Source organism: Scyliorhinus torazame, chromosome 2, assembly GCF_047496885.1.
Source record: "Scyliorhinus torazame isolate Kashiwa2021f chromosome 2, sScyTor2.1, whole genome shotgun sequence".
Classification (NCBI taxonomy): Eukaryota; Metazoa; Chordata; class Chondrichthyes; order Carcharhiniformes; family Scyliorhinidae; genus Scyliorhinus; species Scyliorhinus torazame.
Genome location: NC_092708.1, coordinates 354848460 through 354866612, shown reverse-complemented (window position 1 = coordinate 354866612; position 18153 = coordinate 354848460). Strand labels below are relative to the sequence as shown.

Sequence of the window (18153 nt, the reverse complement as noted above, 5' to 3'; positions counted from 1 at the left end):
TGTTCACCAGGACACCGCTGACCATGAGATACCGTCCCCCTGGGTCCGTAAATGTCCTAGTCTTTCTATAGATATGTCAGGAATAAATGAATGACGAGGGTAACAGTAGGGCCAGTCAAGGACAGTAGTGGGAAGTTGTGCTTGGAGTCCGAGGAGATAGGAGAGGTACTGAATGAATATTTTTCGTCAGTATTCACACAGAAAAAAGACAATGTTGTCGAGGAGAATACTGAGATTCAGGCTACTAGACTAGAAGGGCTTGAGGTTCATAAGGAGGAGGTGTTAACAATTCTGGAAAGTGTGAAAACAGATAAGTCCCTTGGACCGGATGGGATTTATCCTAGGATTCTCTGGGAAGCTAGGGAGGAGATTGCTGAGCCTTTGGCTTTGATCTTTAAGTCATCTTTGTCTACAGGAATAGTGCCAGAAGACTGTAGGATAGCAAATGTTGTCCCCTTGTTTAAGAAGGGGAGGAGAGACAACCCTGGCAACTATAGACCGGTGAGCCTTACTTCTGTTGTGGGCAAAATCTTGGAAAGGTTTATAAGAGATAGGATGTATAATCATCTGGAAAGGAATAATTTGATTAGAGATAGTCAACATGGTTTTGTGAAGGGTAGGTCGTGCCTCACAAACTTTATTGAGTTCTTTGAGACGGTGACCAAACAGGTGGATGAGGGTAAAGCAGTTGATGTGCTGTATATGGATTTCAGTAAAGCATTTGATAAGGTTCCCCACGGTAGGCTACTGCAGAAAATACGGATGCATGGGATTCAAGGTGATTTAGCAGTTTGGATCAGAAATTGGCTAGCTGGAAGAAGACAAAGGGTGGTGGTTGATGGGAAATGTTCAGACTGAAGTCCAGTTATTAGTGGTGTACCACAAGGATCTGTTTTGGGTCCACTGCTGTTTGTCATTTTTATAAATGACCTGGAGGAGGGCGTAGAAGGATGGATGAGTAAATTTGCAGATGACACGAAAGTCGGTGGAGTTGTGGACAGTGCAGACGGATGTTACAAGTTACAGAGGGACATAGATAAGCTGCAGCACTGGGCTGAGAGGTGGCAAATGGATTTTAACACAGAAAAATTTGAGGTGATTCATTTTGGAAGGAATAACAGGAAGACAGAGTACTGGACCTAATGGTAAGATTCTTGGCAGTGTGGATGAGCAGAGAGATCTCGGTGTCCATGTACATAGATCCCTGAAAGTTGCCACCCAGGTTGAGAGTGTTGTTAAGAAGGCGTACGGTGTGTTAGCTTTTATTGGTAGAGGGATTGAGTTTCGGAGCCATGAGGTCATGTTGCAGCTTTACAAAACTCTAGTGCGGCCGCATTTGGAGTATTGCGTGCAATTCTCGTCGCCGCATTATAGGAAGGATGTGGAAACATTGGAAAGGGTGAAGAGGAGATTTACCAGAATGTTGCCTGGTATGGAGGGAAGATCTTATGAGGAAAGGCTGAGGGACTTGAGGCTGTTTTCGTTAGAGAGAAGAAGGTTAAGAGGTGACTTAATTGAGGCATACAAGATGAACAGAGGATTGGATAGGGTGGACAGTGAGAGCCTACTTCCTCGGATGGTGATGTCTAGCATGAGGGGACATAGCTTTAAATTGAGGGAAGATAGATATAAGACAGATGTCAGAGGTAGGGTCTTTACTCAGAGAGTAGTAAGGGCGTGGAATGCTCTGCCTGCAACAGTAGTGGACTCACCAACACTAAGGGCATTCAAATGATCATTGGATAGACATATGGACGATAAGGGAATAGTGTAGATGGGCTTTAGAGTGGTTTCACTGGTCGGCGCAACATCGAGGGTCGAAGGGCCTGTACTGCGCTGTAATGTTCTATGTTCTAGTCTCTGTAAATCTCGTCCTCTTGCTAATCAGTATGGCTACTCCCCTAGCTATCGTCCCATAGAATGAATGGTACGTCTGCCCCACCCAGCTCTTCCTTACCAGTAGTCTATCCTTCTCCCTCGGGTGTGTCTCCTGTAGGTAGACTATGTCAGCCTTCAGGCTTCTCAGGTGGGGAAAGACTCTGGGTCTTTTCACCAGGCCGTTAAGTCCCCTTACATTCCAGATGACTCCTGGTGTGAGGTTTTTGTCCTCCTGTTCCCGCAGGATCAACCATACTTACCTGGCGGATGTGCCCCTGCACTCCAGGGTTTCCCTTTGTTAGGGGGCTGTCCAAAATGGCTGCGGTCGCCGCACTCACCATGAGGTCGGGCCCGTGCTCTCTGGGGTTTCTCTTTGTCCAGGGGACACCTAACATGGCCACCAACTATGTCTATGCCACATGGATGCGCCCCTGCACTCCGGGGTCTCCCTTTGTTTAGGGGCCCTCCAAAGTGGCTTGTTGCAGCGCCATTTCGATTTCTCGGCCTGTTCTATGTCTGTCCTGCTGCCTACCCTTTCCTATCTTCTGTCCCTGTCTGTTCTGTGAGTTCCTCCGTCCTTGTCCCCCCCCTGTATTCTCCCTCCCTTCTGCCCTGTCCCCCCTTTCCTCCCCTCCCCGGCCAGACGCTCCCTCTCCCCTGAGAGGTGTGCCGCGGCCCCCTTACTGCCTGTCTTCCTGTGCTAGCCTCCCTGCTAGTATGGTGGCTTCCTCCCTGGGCTGGTTTAGCTCTGTCTCCATTTTGTCTGCCTGTCTCCCTTCCCTTCCACGTACCCTCACCTGCTTTCCCAGTCCTCGCTCCCTTCTCTCTATTTTCCAGCTTTAAATTGAGAACTAGGCAGCACAGTCCCACACAAACACAAAAGTCCACACAGTTATTCCTGGTCCCATTCAGCCTTCCCCTTGCAGTCCCTTTTCCCCGCTGCCCTCACCGCTGCCGCATTTGTTTCCTCTTCAGATTGTTCGCTTTTACAAACTCGTTGACCTCCGCCGAGGTGCCAAAGTAGTATTCCTTCCCCTCGTACATAAGCCAGAGTCTGGCTGGGAACAGCATGCCAAACCTTCTTGTCGAGCGCTGATTTTGCCCTGTTAAACTCAGCCCTCTTTTTTTGCAAGGTCTGACCCAATGTACTGGTAAACCCTGATTTTATGTCCTTCCCATGAGCACGGCTTTGTTTATCGGGCCCACCTCAGGATCTTTCCCGGTACTGGTACTACTTCGCGATAATCGGCTGTTGCCCTGTTTTGGGTTTTGGCCAGAGCGACCTGTGTGCCCTGTCGAGTTCTGGAGGGCTGGGGAAGTTATCTCTCCCGACTAGATTGCCCAGCATTTGGGTGATGCTGTCCGTTGGGCCCCTTCCCTCAATGCCCTCTGGCAAGCCCACAATACGGACATTCTGCCATTGGGACCTGTTTTCCTGGTCCTCGACCTTCCCGTTCAAGTTCCACTGGGGCACCACCAACCTCTTCACCTCGGCCTCCAGAGCCACGATCCTGTCGCTCTGATCCGATTTTTAAAAAAATATAAATTTAGAGTGCCCAATTCAGTTTTTCCAATTAAGGGGCAATTTAGCATGGCCAATTCACCTAACCTGCACATCTTTGGGTTGTTGGGGCGAAACCCACGAAAACACAGGGCGAATGTGCAAACTCCACACGGACAGCGACCCAGAGCCGGGATCGAACTTGGGACCTCGGCACCTTGAGACAGCACTGCTAACCACTGCGCCACCGTACTGCTCCTCAATTGCTCTGACCTGATGACACCTTTTCCAGGTCCAGGATCGTCCTTTCCTGGGCCTCCTTCTTCCCCAGGCCATTTCTCATCTGCTGTAGGGAGGCCATCACTTCCGTCACCACCTCCTTCACCACCACCTTGAACTCCATTTAATTGCCTCCCTCATGGTGGCGTGTTCCTTATTTTGGGAAACTCTTCGATCCGTCCCCTTATGTGGAGGGGAGACGTCGTCTTTCGCTCTTGTTCCGACGTTCGGGTCGTCGGTCCTCCCCGCTCCTTGTTCGCTGGGGCTTCCACCTCACCTCGTGGATCCGCTGCTCCGTCTGCCTGTTGCTCGTGCCCCTTTCCGCCGCTTCTGTCTTCTCGCCTGCTCTTTGAAATGCTGTTTGCCGGCATCTTCTTCTCCACTGTGTTGTTGGTCGCCCCTTCTGGGTTTGGGAGAGTTTTGGGTGGTTTTTTGGGCCAAAGATCTCATAGATTCACTATTTTGGGTCTGATTGGGAGGGGAGCCACTTGATGTGCGTCCACTCAGCACATCACCACCACCGAAGGTCACCCTTGTAATATCCTGAGTGGTGGCCACTGGTGTGTCTGGCTGGCATGCATCATCCCTGTGGGTGACATAGAGTCCTGACAAGACTCCTACAGGTGATGGGGCACCTGTAGGGAGGCTAAGGTGCCTCATCTCCATGTGGCCTACATTCTGATTGTATCCACCAGAGTGTGTGATCATGGAGTGCATGACCAAGTATCACTGCTGGATCAAGGTCTCTATTGTGGTTGCCATCTTTCCCATGGTGATGGCGCTTGCATATTGAAGCCAGACAGCAGGCAGAACATGGACAGACTCCTCCACCATACACTCCAGTCTTCTGGTAGACTTTCTGAACTCTGCCCGATGTTCTGCTGCCGCTTTTCCATCTCCACCAATGAGCTGACAGCCTCTTCCAGCCACTCATCATCTGATTGGGACTGAGTAGATGGGTGGTGGTGAATGCTGGAGAATTGGGCTGTCACCGCCTCTGACTGCTGCAGGGACATGTCTGCGAGATGCTCTCCAGAAAGTAACCCTGAGTCAAACTTGAACTATGCCCCACTGAGGTACGTCTCTGTGCTGGTGCAGGTGAGCACTTTGACAGTTCTTCCTGAGCCCCCTCATCCTCAGATATGCTCTGGCGACTCAAGGTTCTTGGGCTGGCTAGCTGGCTGCCATCTGCAAAATACAAAAGGTCTGTTTTAGTGGAGAACTGAAGCTATTTCTGAGCACATGGTACTCGTGAATTACAGGACTTGGTGAAGTGATGGGGCTGAGATTTATGCTAAGTTGTTGCGAGAGGCCTGTGGTGGTATGTATTAGGGGTATTACGGTACCCTGTGATGCCGAGAGGCTATTGGTGGATAGACGCTGGGTCCCGATTGGATTAGCCGCCTACTGGCTCCACCCAGTAAGGCGGAGTATAAGAGCCCGGGTCTCCCAGCAGCCGCATTCTGTAACTGTGCTGCTGGGGAACAAGTCTGCGTAATAAAGCCATCGATTGACTCCATCTCTTCTCTTCTCGTCTCGTGAGTGATTGATCGTGCTACAATTTATTATGCAGACTTAAAGGACATGGAGCTCCGAATCACTCCTGAGTGTCTGCGAATCAGCCCCCACGCGGCAAACGCAGCGGCCACTTTTAAACACTGGCTAGCGTGTTTCGAAGGATACCTCCGAACGGCCACCTGCGTGACTACAGAAGACCAGAAAATGCAAGTCCTGCATTCCAGGGTGAGCCCGGAAATCTACACTCTCATAGAGGACGCAGAGCATTTCCAGTCGGCGCTCGCCATGCTGATGGGAATCTATGTTCGGCCCGTCAACCAGGTCTACGCACGCCACCAGCTCACGACGAGATGGCAGATCCCCGGGGAATCGCTGGACGAATTCTACAGTGCGCTGTTGATACTGGGGAGAAACTGCAACTGCCCATCGGTTTCGGCTGATGAACATACGGAACTACTAGTTCGGGTTGCCTTCGTAGCAGGTATGCTCTCGTCCCAAATTCGCCAGCAATTACTGGAGAGAGACGCACTAGGCCTCAAGGAGGCACGGGCCCTCGCTGCCTCGCTTGATGTGGCGTCACAGAACGCCCGTGCCTATGCCCCCGACCGCGCGGCTGACCCTTGCGCACTGTGGACCCCGCCACGGCTGACCCCCCGGCACTTCCCATCCCCCTGCAGGCCTGTGCTGCCAGAGCGCCAGCCCACCCGGGGGGGCCCCGCTGCTACTTTTGCGGGCAAACGAAACACCCCCGGCTGTGCTGCCCGGCCCGTTCAGCACTCTGCAAAGGGTGCGGCAAAAAAGGGCACTTTGTAGCGGTGTGCCAGGCCCGGGGGGTCGCCGCAATCTACCGGGGAGAACCAGGACCCCAAACTCAACCCCCCCAAACGATCCATGTGCGGCCAATGGGCGCCACCATTTTGGGTCCCGGACTCCATGCGGGAGGGAGGGGCGCCACCATCTTGGGTCCCGGACTCCATGTGGGAAAGATGGGCGCCGCCATTTTGTGCTCCCCGGCCATGTGCGATCAATGGGCGGCGTCATCTTGTCAACCCCCGACCGTGTGCGACCCGTGGACACCGCCATCTTGGCTGACGGCCAAGGACCCCGGAATGGACGACTTCACGGTGCCTGAAGAAAACGCCCCGACGCAGCAACAGCGACTGGCTTCGGAGACCCTGGACCAGTCGCGGCCCCGAACGCTCCAAACGGCAACAACGACGGTACTCGTCAACGGGTACGAGACGCCCTGCCTGATCGACTGGGAGCACGGAGAGTTTTATATACCCCGATACGGTAAGACGCTGTTCTCTTTCGATCCGCCCGAGTAATCAAAAAATTTTCCTGGCAGCAGGATCCCATTCCGTAGAGATCAAAGGGTTCTGCATCACGAACCTCACGGTGCAGGGGAGGGAGTTCAGGAACTACCGGCTTTACGTCCTCCCCCACCTCTGCGCTGCCACACTACTGTGGTTAGATTTTCAGTGCAACTTCCAGAGATTAAAGTTCCAATTCGGCGGCCCTATACCCCCACTCACTATCTGCGGCCTCGCGACCCTCAAGGTCGACCCACCTTCCCTGTTTGCGAACCTCACCCCGGATTGCAAACCCGTCGCCACTAGGAGCAGACGGTCCAGCGCCCAGGACCGAACCTTTATCCGGTCGGAAGTCCAGCGGCTGCTGCAGGAAGGCATAATCCAGGCCAGTAATAGTCCCTGGAGATCTCAGGTGGTAGTTGTAAAGACCAGGGAGAAGCAGAGGATGGTCATAGACTATAGTCAAACCATCAATAGGTACACACAGCTGGATGCGTACTCTCTCCCCCGCATATCCGACATGGTCAATCGGATTGCACAGTACAAGGTCTTTTCCACGGTGGACCTTAAGTCCAGCTCCCCATCCGCCCGAGTGACTGCAAATACACTGCCTTTGAAGCAGATGGGCGGCTCTATCATTTCTTAAGGGTTCCATTCGACGTCACTAACGGAGTCTCGGTCTTCCAACGGGAGATGGACCGAATGGTTGACCGGTACGGTTTGCGGGCTATGTTCCCGTACCTCGATAACGTCACAACGCCAACCTCCGCAAATTCCTCCAGACCGCAAACGCCCTGAATCTCACGTACAACACGGAAAAATGCATGTTTAGCACCAACCGTCTGGCCATCCTTGGCTGCGTAGTGCAAAATGGAGTTATAAGCCCCAACCCTGAACGCATGCGCCCCCTTATGGAGTTCCCCCTCCCTCACTGTTCCAAGGCCCTGAAACGCTGTCTGGGCTTTTTCTCTTATGACGCCCAGTGGGTCCCCCACTACGCGGACAAGGCCCGACCGCTAATCCAGTCCACGGTCTTTCCCCTGTCGACAGAGGCCCGCCAGGCCTTCAGCCGCATCAAAGCGGATATCGCAAAGGCCACGATGCACGCGATCGACGAATTCCTACCCTTCTAAGTCGAGAGCGACGCGCCCGACGTAGCTCTGACGGCCACCCTCAAACAAGCGGGCAGACCTGTGGCCTTTTTTTCACGCACCCTCCATGCTTCAGAAATCCGCCACTCCTCAGTGGAAAAGGAGGCCCAGGCCATAGTGGAAGCTGTGCGACATTGGAGGCATTACCTGGCCAGTAGGATATTCACTCTCCTCACTGACCAACGGTTGGTTGCCTTCATGTTCGATAATGCACAGCGGGGCAAGATCAAGAACGACAAGACCTTGCGGTGGAGGATCGAACTCTCCACCTATAACTATGAGATCTTGTATCGTCCCGGAAAGCTGAACGAGCCTTTCGATGCCCTATCCCGCGGCACATGTGCCAACGCACATGTGGACCGTCTCCGAACCCTCCACGAGGACCTTTGCCACCCGGGGGTCACTCGGTTCTATCACTTTGTAAAGACCCGCAACCTGCCCTACTCCATCGAGGAGGTCAGGACTGTCACCAGGAACTGCCAAATCTGCGCAGAATGCAAGCCGCACTTCTACAGGCCAGATAATGCGCACCTGATAAAGGCTTCCCGTCCCTTTTAGCACCTCAGTCTGGACTTCAAAGGTCCCCTCCCCTCCACCGACCATAACACGTACTTCCTGAATGTGATTGACGAGTACTCCTGGTTCCCTTTCGCCATCCCCTGCCCCGACGTGACCGCGGCCACGGTCATTAAAGCCCTCTGCACCATCTTTACACTGTTTGGTTTCCCCGCCTACATACATAGCGATAGGGGGTCCTCCTTCATGAGCGACGAACTGCGTCAATTCCTGCTCAGCAAAGGCATTGCCTCGAGCAGGACGATCAGTTACAACCCCCGGGGGAACGGTCAGGTAGAGAGGGAGAACGGGACAGTCTGGAAGAACGTCCTGATGGCCCTACGGTCCAGAGATCTCCCAGTTTCCCGCTGGCAGGAAGTCCTCCCGGACACCCTCCACTCCATCCGGTCGCTGTTTTGTACAACAACGAATCAAACACCTCACGAACGCCTCCTGGTCTTCCCTAGGAAATCCTCCTCCGGAACGTCACTTCCGACCTGGCTGGCAGCCCCGGGACTCATCCTGCTCCGAAAACATGTGCGGACGCACAAATCGGACCCGTTGGTCGAGAGGGTTCATCTCCTCCACGTGAACCCTCAATACACCTATGTGGCATACCCCGACGGCTGACAGGACACGGTCTCCCTGCGGGACCTGGCGCCCGCCAGAGCTCCACCCCCCCCAACACCAATCACCCCTCCCTCCCACCGGCGCACCCCACAGCCGCCCCCTACGGAGCTCCACACCCCCCCCAACACCAATCACCCCCTCTCTCGCACAGGCACACCCCACAGCCGCCCCCTTCCCGGGTGGATCGGTCCTCCCCCAGTAGCGACTAGGGGTAGTGGAGCAGGAAGAGGCGTCGCTACGCTCCCAAAGACGATGGTGCCCGAGCAAGCGCCTGCATCACCACTGGGGCTGCTGAGACGATCGGCGAGGACGACCAGGGCACCCATTCGACTCATCGAATCCGTACAACAAAGCAAGAAATGCCTCTGTAAATAATTCGGTTACCCAGTAAAAGTGGCATTGTAAATAGTACTGGCTGTTTGATATCGGAGCATAGCCGCCGTGTTAGCGGCATCCTAGGTATCGACTTGTAAACCCCTACCACGATACGGCCCACTACCTCTGCCGGGTTATTTTTTAACAAGGGGTGAATGTGGTGGTATGTATTAGGGGCGGATTCAGCCGCCTACCCACTCCACCCAGTAAGGCGGAGTATAAGAGCCCGGGTTCTCCCAGCAGCCGCATTCTGTAACTGTGCTTCTGGGGAACAAGTCTGCGTAATAAAGCCATCGATTGACTCCATCTCTTCTCGTCTCGTGAGTGAGTGATCGTGCAACAAGGCCAAACTGCATTGCCACAGGAGCGAACCCGCTGGTGTGCTCTTCTGCAGCTTCCTAGAATTCGGTGGTGATCTCTGCCATCCCTCCTCCAGTCTGACTTGCTCTCGCTTGTTGTGCACAAGTTTGGCCTGTGTGTGCTCAGAGCGCTGGAGCAGAGGTTTGTTGAAATATATGTTCTCTGTGTATGGTGCACCCTACTCAAGGGCAGAGCATGGAATCAGACAGATGGGATAGTGGTGTTGTGAAAGTGTTGTTGAGAGAGTAAGTGTTCATAATGAGCGCAATCTTCCGGCCTCGTTAAACTCATGCTCAAGCGTAACGAGGCTGGTGAATAGTGGGAGAGGCCAAAAACAGTAACCGCGCCAGGCGCCAAACAGTCTGCTCCCGTAGGCGAATTCGGAATCTCACCGTAGTGTGGGGAGAAATCAATTATCACCATTTAAGCCCCATCGCCATATAATTAACGAGAGCCACCTGTCATCCAACGGCCTCTTGTCATTTACCGGCGTCCCCAGCAAGTGCTCGCACTGGCGCCGATTAGTGCTCTTTTTTAAAAACATGAACCTGACGGAAATGCTTCTGTGGGGAGCCGAAGAGGGGGAGTAGCAATCCTTGCTCACAGGCAAAGAGACCGCGGGCGCTGGCCTTGCCACCCCAGTGCTCTGTGGGGAGTGGGGGACACTCCGCAAGAGTGGGCTGCCATGGGAGGGTGGGGGGAGGGCAACCAGAAAGGGCAATCGCTCGGGGCACCAGTGTGCCAACCCTTGGATCCCAACCCCATTCTGGGGGCAACCCCTGTCCCTGTCCATCTGCCCCACTGATCACCCATAACCCCTGGTGAGACTTCTGGCTGCTCGGCTGAAGGCTCATAGGGAATTGGCAGTGGTGGTTAAGTGAGCACTTGACACATGCCGAGTGGATTCCCGTGGGTAGGCGGGCCATGTAGCATGTGGGAGTCATTGCCTAGCATTCCGATCACACGTTGATGCCTGGACACTGTGTGGGAGTCAACACCGCATGCAGCAGCCAACATCCGACATCCGAACTCCCAGGGGATGGGACACAGTTCCCGGGCCATGACCACGGCCGGAGGGTGGGTGGATGCCACGGGGAGGGGGGGTTGCCTGGAGAGACAGGCAAAGGGTCCGGATGTCAGCTCACATTGCGGAAGAAAATGACAGAGGCATCATAATGATTGTGCAAAAAGATGTTTAATGTGCTATACAATACTCCATTTCCAAGAGTGCCACCCCCCCAACCCCACCACCTCCCCCTTCCCACCCCCTACCTAACCCCTCCCCCTACCCGGGTGCCCTCAGTGATGCTCAACATGCCTGGCCCTCCTAGCTCTACCACTACGTCTTGGTGTTTCTCCACAATGCACATCTGAGGTACAAGCAGTCAGCTGCTTACCTCATCCCGTGGCCTTTGATGCCCCTGGTGGCCGTCCTCTGGGGGCGCTGGAGCCGGGGGGTGCGGCTCACTTGTTGACGGCACTTGCACAGCCGTGCCGCCCTGTCCCGTATGCTGACCCCAGAGACGCGGCCTTATCAGAGTGGTGGAACTCGAGAGTGCTGATGGTCACTATCACCGTCCCTTGGGACGGATCCAGGTTGGCACTTAGCGCCCACTCCTCCCGGTTGGTGCCCATAGGGTCCTGGGGTTCACCTTGGGACGGAGGGGCAGCTGGATCAGGCCAGAGAATCGCGCCCAATGTCTCCCGTGACTGAATGTGTGAGATCTGTGAAGAGAGTAGCTGTTTGGGTATACCTCGGTGCCGTGAGGCAGCAGTGCTAACCACTGTGCCACGTTATTAATAAACTTAATTGTGTTTAAATTTACGGACCTGGTGATTGCAGTTATTGGGCAGCCAAGAGCCAAAGACATTGGGTGTTTTTCTAAGAATTATTTATTAATTTCAGTTGTGTTGCGCTGGCCCAGGGAGTCAGAACAATATGATAGTGCAGAAAATTTAGAGGATAATTTTTGTGGATAATAATAGAAATGAGATTTGTTTAAAAACTCCAAGCCTATTGAGTTTAGGAGTTGATTACAGTGGAGAAACTAAGATGGCTGTGGGATAGAAATGAATTTCTAATTCTGGATCACATTGATTCTGGCTGATTTATGTCCCAGGAGTATATTTGTGGTAATTGGTTGATCGTCTGTAAGAGGGAAAATTAGTTTGTGGTAGAACTGTTGAACTCTTGTTTTACTGGTCTGACTGGTTTAAGGTGCCAGTTATATTAGTTGGGGTGTGACGCATGAGTTATCTGTGGAGAAAAAAACAATGCTGAAAAGGTTGATGAATAAACTCCCCTGTGCAGGTGAAAGGTGACTGGAGTCCAATGAAATGTCCAAGGAATTATAGAAAAACATAAAAAACTGCAGATGGGTAAATAATTGAAGAAGGGAATATAGTGAGTGGTTTTGAACTAACTGATATGGAAAGGCTGATATAAATCTAGTATACGTTACAATCCAGTTGGGGACTGTTAATATTTAAAGAGAAATCAGAACATTCTGTTAGAACCAATAGATCAACCCCCCCCCCCCCCCCCCAAGATCTGATGATTTTAAACAAAAACATAAACTTTAGTGTAAATGAAAGACTAAAGGCACTACATCGAGGGCTGAAGGGCCTGTTCTGTGCTGTACTGTTCTATGATGCAATGCTGAGAATTTGATAGCGGAGGGAGCTGTGAGAGAATTTACCCTGGCAGAGCAGATGAGATCATCCATCCGCTTCCTGTACTGGCCGGTGCTACGCAGATGGGTGGCGGCTGTGCTGACCTGGGCAATGGCCTCCCTGGCCAGAGAGGCGCAGTTCGTGTGCCTTTCTTCAGGAGATTCGGAGAGGAATGCGCCTATGCTTAATTAATGAGGTTCTAAGCACAGAATCCGACATGGGATCCCGCCATTCTGGCCAGGGGGAAAGACTCCGCCAGAGCTGCTTGCTACCATACTTATTCTCAAAAATGAAGAATTACTCACCGTGTCAAATAAATTACCATAATCAGTCTTTTCTGATACCTCATCATAAGTCTCAATTAAATTAAACATTATTTGCCCTTAGTTAAGTGGCACGGTGACACAGTGGTTAGCATTGCTGTCTCACAGCGCCAGGGACCTGGGTTCAATTCCGGCCTCGGGTGACTGTGTGGAGTTTGCACTTCCTCCCCGTGTCTGCATGGGTTTCCTCCGGATGCTCTGGTTTCCTCCCACTGTCCAAAGATGTGCAGGTTAGGAGGATTGGTGATGATAAATTGCCCCTTAGTGTCCAAAAGGTTCGATGAGGTTACTGGATTACAGGGATAAGGTGGAGGCATGAGCTTAAGTCGGGTGTTCTTCCCAATGGCCTCGTTCTACATTGGAAATTCTATGATTCTATGAGTTAATCCATATTTGTCCAAGGAACCACAGCTGAGGTTAATTTGATTGACCTCTTCTAGGGCTTTTCCAATCCTATATAACTAGCCATGGCGCTAGAATACCGGTGGACTGCTAATACCATATAATTGATCAACAGGGGAGGAATGGATAGCCTGAATAATTACAGGCTAATCAACATAACCTTGAATGCACTGCTTGGGAGGGTGGTAGAGATGGGTTGCTGGACATCCTTTAAAAAGTACCTGGATGAGCACTTGGCACGTTATAACATTCAATGCTAAGGACCAAGTGCTGGCAAATGATATTAGGTCGGCAGGTCAGGTGTTTTTCATGCGTCGGTGCAGTTTTGATGGGCTGAAGAGCCTTTTCTGCACTATTATTCTGTGGTTCTGAAAATATGCTGTGCGGGAGCCGGAAAATCCCGCCCATGGATTAATCTAGGACGGTCAACGTTAAATTCTTAAGGAAAGGATATATCTTATATCTTGATTGAGTTTTGTGGGACGTTAGAAGGATCAATGAGGGTAGTCTACATGGATTTTTACCAAGATCTGAAAAGTAAGACCCCGTGGGATCAAAAGGGAAGTGTCAGCTGAATCCAAAATTGCCTCAGTGTCAGGAAATAAAGGATAATGGTCAGTAGGATCTAAGATAGTAATGGAAAGGGACAAAGATGGACAGGAAATAATGGTTCTGAATTGGGGGACACGATCTGGCCAAAGTTGACTGGGACCATCTACTTGTAGGAAAATCCAAATCAGAGCAGTGGTACTCATTCAAAAAGGAAATAGAGAGCACTGAGCCAACACGTTCCCGTAAAAGTGAAGGGTGAGAGCAACAAAGTCCAGAGAACTCTGGATGTCAAGGGATAAGGAAGATACAGAGGGCTGAAAACAGTGGAAGCCTGAGAAGAGTGTGGAGAGTGCAGGGTGTTGCTTAAAACATAAATTAGGAGAGCGAAGAGAGGGCATGAAAAAATACTAGTGGGTAAAATAAAGGAAAATCCATAGGTATTTTATAAGTATGTTAAGGGCAAGAGGATGACTGGAGAAAGAATAGGGCCCATTAGGGACCAATGTGGCAATTTGTATATGGAGCAGGAAGATGTCGGGGAAGTTTTAAATGAGTACTTTGCATCTGTGTTCACCATGGAGAAGGATGATGTAGGTATAGAAATCAAGGAGGGGGACTGTGATATATTTGAACAAATTAACATGAGGGGGAGGAGGTATTAATGTTTTAACAGGTTTAAAAGTGGATAAATAGCCAGGCCCAGGCTGCTGTGGAAGGCAAGAGAGGAGATTTCAGAGGCTCTGATAATAATTTTAATATCTTCTCTGGCCACAGGAGATGTGCCAGAGGACTGGAGGACAGCTAATGTGCCATTATTCAGGAAGGGAAGTAGGGGAAATCAAGGAAATTACAGGCCAGTGAGTCTAACTTCAGTGGTAGGAAACTACTGGAAAGAATTCTGAGGGACAGAATTAATCCCCACTTGGGAAGGCAAGGATTAATCAAGGATAGACAGCAAAGCTTTGCTAAAGGGAGAATATGTCTTACAAATTTGATTGAATTTTTGAATAGAGGAAGTGACTAGGTGTGTAGAGACGTTAGTGCACGATGTAGTCTACATGGACTTCAGTAAGGCTTTCGGCAAGGTCTAGCTTGGGAGACTGGTCAGGAAGATAAGAGTCCATGAGATCAAGAGCAATTTGGCAAATTGGATTCAAAATTGGCTTAGTAGCAGGAGGGAGAGGGTGATGGTCGAAGGTTGTTTTTGTGACTGGAACCCTGTGTCCACTGGTGTTCTGCAGGAATAGGTGCTGGGTCCCTTGCTGTTTGTAGTGTACATTAATGATCTGGATGTGAATGTAGGAGGTATGATCAGTAAGCTTGAAGATGACACAAAAATTAGTGGTGTGGTAAATAATGAGGAGGAAAGCCTTGGATTGCAAGATGATATAAATGGGCTGGTTAGATGGACAGAGCAGTGGCATGTGGAATTTAACCCTGAAAAGTGTCCTCCTTTTAGGAGGACTAACAAGGCAAGGGAATATACAATGATTGGTAGGACCCTAGGAAGTATAGAGAATCAGAGGAACCTTGATGTGCATGTCCATAGATCCCTGAAGACAGTAGAACAGGTAGATAAGGTGATTGAGAAGGCATATGGGATACTTGCCAGTATTAGCTGAGGCATAGAATATAGGATCAGGGAAATTATGATGGAGCTGTATAAATTGCTGTCCAGGCCACAGCTGGAGTGCTGTGTGCAGTTCTGGTTGCCACACTAGGAAAGAAGTGATTGTACTAGGGAGGGTGCAGAGGTGCTTCACCAGGATGTTTCCTGGCTGGGACGTTTCAGCTATCAAGATAGACTGGATAGGCTGGGGTTGTTTTCCTTGGCGGAGAGAAGGCCGAGAGGGGACCAGATCGATGTGTAGAAAATTATGAGGGGCATAGATAGGGTGGATAGGAAAGAACTTATTCCTTTAGCGGAGGGGTCAATAACCAGGGGGCATAGATTTAAGGTAATGAGCAGGAGGTTTACAGGAGATGTGAGGAAAAACCTTTTCACCCAGCGGGTGCTGGGAATCTGGAACTTCCTGCCTGAAAGGGTGGTAGTGGCAAGAACACTAACAACATTGAAGAAGTATTTAGATGAGCACTTGAAATGCTATAGCCTATCAGGCTACGGGCCAAGTGCTGGAAAAAGGGCTTGATGGCCGACGTGGACACAATGTTTTTGCAGCTCGGAGGCTACTTACAATGGGTTTCCGCAGGACTCAACACTGGGATATTTCCTTTTCTAGTATATAATATTTATTTAGACCTAAATGACAGGAGCATGATTAAGAAGTTTGTAAAAGTTTCCAAAAATAGTAGTCTGGTTGAAATTGGGGAAGGAGGCAATAGACTGTTGGACGTCTTTCTTTTTCTCTTTTTGTATTAAATTCCAAACTGATACACTCGTTTCTGTGCTGTGTTAATTTCTGTGACTATTCTGCATCAGCAGATGCTGTTTACTTTGTCTACCTTTTTGAGCCTCACCAGAGCTACAATTCTTTTGATGCCAGTGGGCTACCTCAGGGTTTTGCAATTTTTATCTGACCCAAGTTCTTTCTTTCTGCCATTTGCAGGTAGCTAGCTAGTGGGATGCAAATGAAGCCTGGGAATTAAAAGCTCCCAGGCCTCAACCATCCAATGTTCACCTGGTTTGATGCTCGACCCCCTGCCCACTCAAAGCTTGCTGCAATCAAAAATTTCCTGTAAAACATTCATTCTTGTTTTTATTGATATTCATGGTAAGCTGATGTATCAAAAATTTGCGAATCTTAGACAAGAATGTGACATTTAGTGTACATATTTACAGAATTATGTGCCCAAATTATTTATTGTAACATTCTGTTTTGTACATGCTGAAGGTTTATTGCCTAATAGTTGTCTAACTCTCAAAATAGTATCAAAAAATTAGTCAGGAAAATTTTGAATTTCCGCAGGCAAATATACCAAGACTATTTGAAGCAATATAGAAAAATTCTACAGCAGCACCAGTCGCAGTATTCTGAATTTCCCCATGCAAAGGAGTATTTTAAAAGAAAAGTCGCATTTGAAGTAATTCGACGTAGAGTACTGAATTGCACCGAACAAATGCAACAAAAGACACAGTTTCTTGCAGATCTTCTAGGTATCTAAAACATGTACCAAATGAAATTTTGCAGCAGAAACTGTGTGTTATTTTAAGAAAAGTAATTATTTTCTTTTTTCTCTTCAACAGAACCATCATCTTTTGGATCACTCAATGAATGGGCTTTAGAAATGTATCTATTGAAATTCTTTGTTACTATTGTTAAGTTTGGTTTGCTTTTATATTGCATTGAACATGTAATGCCGTTATCTATTCAATATTTAGTATACATTTCACATTTTTGGTCCTCCATGATTAGATCTGTACCATCAGCATTTTGGGGGATTGAATCTAGGATCATGGCCACCACAGCGGGATTTAAGACACACAAGGCCAGTGGTAGGGTCAGTCTAAAAAGCCTAACCTTCTGAAATCCATTCAATTAGCAGTTATGAAAGAGAAAGACCCCAACAAGATGAATAATTGCAAAGTAGGTATCCAAGGGTGCATTCACAAAATGGGCGCGATCTACCCGAATGGGAACAGAGTCCGGTAGCACACACTATCAGCCAGGGGTTTCTTGAATGGCCATTCTGAGGCCGCACTTAGTCCTGTTCTCTACACTGAGGAGCTCTGCTCGCAAGAACTCCTCAGTGCAGGGAGAGATCAGGACACCTTTTTTAAATGGCATCCCGATCTCTCGACCCCCACAATGTGACCCCCGCCGCCGCCAAGCCCCAGCTTACCGATAAGGAGGTCCTCAGGCCTCGGGCGTAATGAGGCCTGTAGATCTAAAACTAAAGTTAGGGTGCAAAGTGCTTCTGCTTTGCTCTGATGCTATACTTGTAATGTAAATGCAGGCTAAATCCAGAATCAGAACATAACCTAAACTTGGAACATAGAGGACTGAAACTACATTCAATATCATTTCAGGATTTCCTCAAATTGACACAAAATTTACAATCCACAAGTTTAGTGTCAGTCTAATGATTGATAATGTGAAGACAGTGATATTACAGATGACTCTGAAGTCATGTTCATATTGTAACAGTAATTTTACTGAAGTCTTTTTACTATGTTTAATGGTATTGCCTTAATACTATAGTGCCACTTTAAAAATAGACACAGACAACACTTTGAGGCAAATTACGACATTGATAAAGGAGAAAGCATCAGTGGATCAATATGAAAGACGAGAGAATGCTGCACAGGTAACTTCGGTGTTTCTAAGTTCAGATTGTAATTGTGTAAATTCCTTATGACTGCACACTGTAGTTGACAATGGTATTATAATAATTCTAAGTGGAAAAGATCAATGGTTATTGAACCTTAAATTTACAAATAAAAACAAAACAGTTTGAGATATACTGTATAACATGACCATGTAGAATCTGAAATTTATTTTAAGATACCATTAAAATAATTGCAACATTTAATATATTTATCTATGCAAACTAAATTAAAATATAATAATATAGAAGAATACTCAAGTAATCTTTTATTAAAGCAATATAGGATACTTTTGTAATACCTGCAGTCTTATGCAATCCGTATCTTATTATACTTAAAGGATTTTAATGTCATTTAA

The 18153-nt window shown here is 49.2% G+C and overlaps 1 protein-coding gene across 1 annotated transcript in view; it reads left to right on the top strand.

The window, feature by feature from the left end:
* The window catches only part of LOC140407557 (protein SIX6OS1-like), a 66455-nt gene extending 48302 nt beyond the window's left edge, over positions 1-18153 (top strand). Inside the window, exons 3-6 of the mRNA XM_072494950.1 lie at positions 16438-16625; positions 16716-16758; positions 17671-17776; positions 18136-18153. Of these exons, the coding sequence (XP_072351051.1) occupies positions 16438-16625; positions 16716-16758; positions 17671-17776; positions 18136-18153 (355 nt within the window). The remainder of the gene's footprint in view (positions 1-16437; positions 16626-16715; positions 16759-17670; positions 17777-18135) is intronic.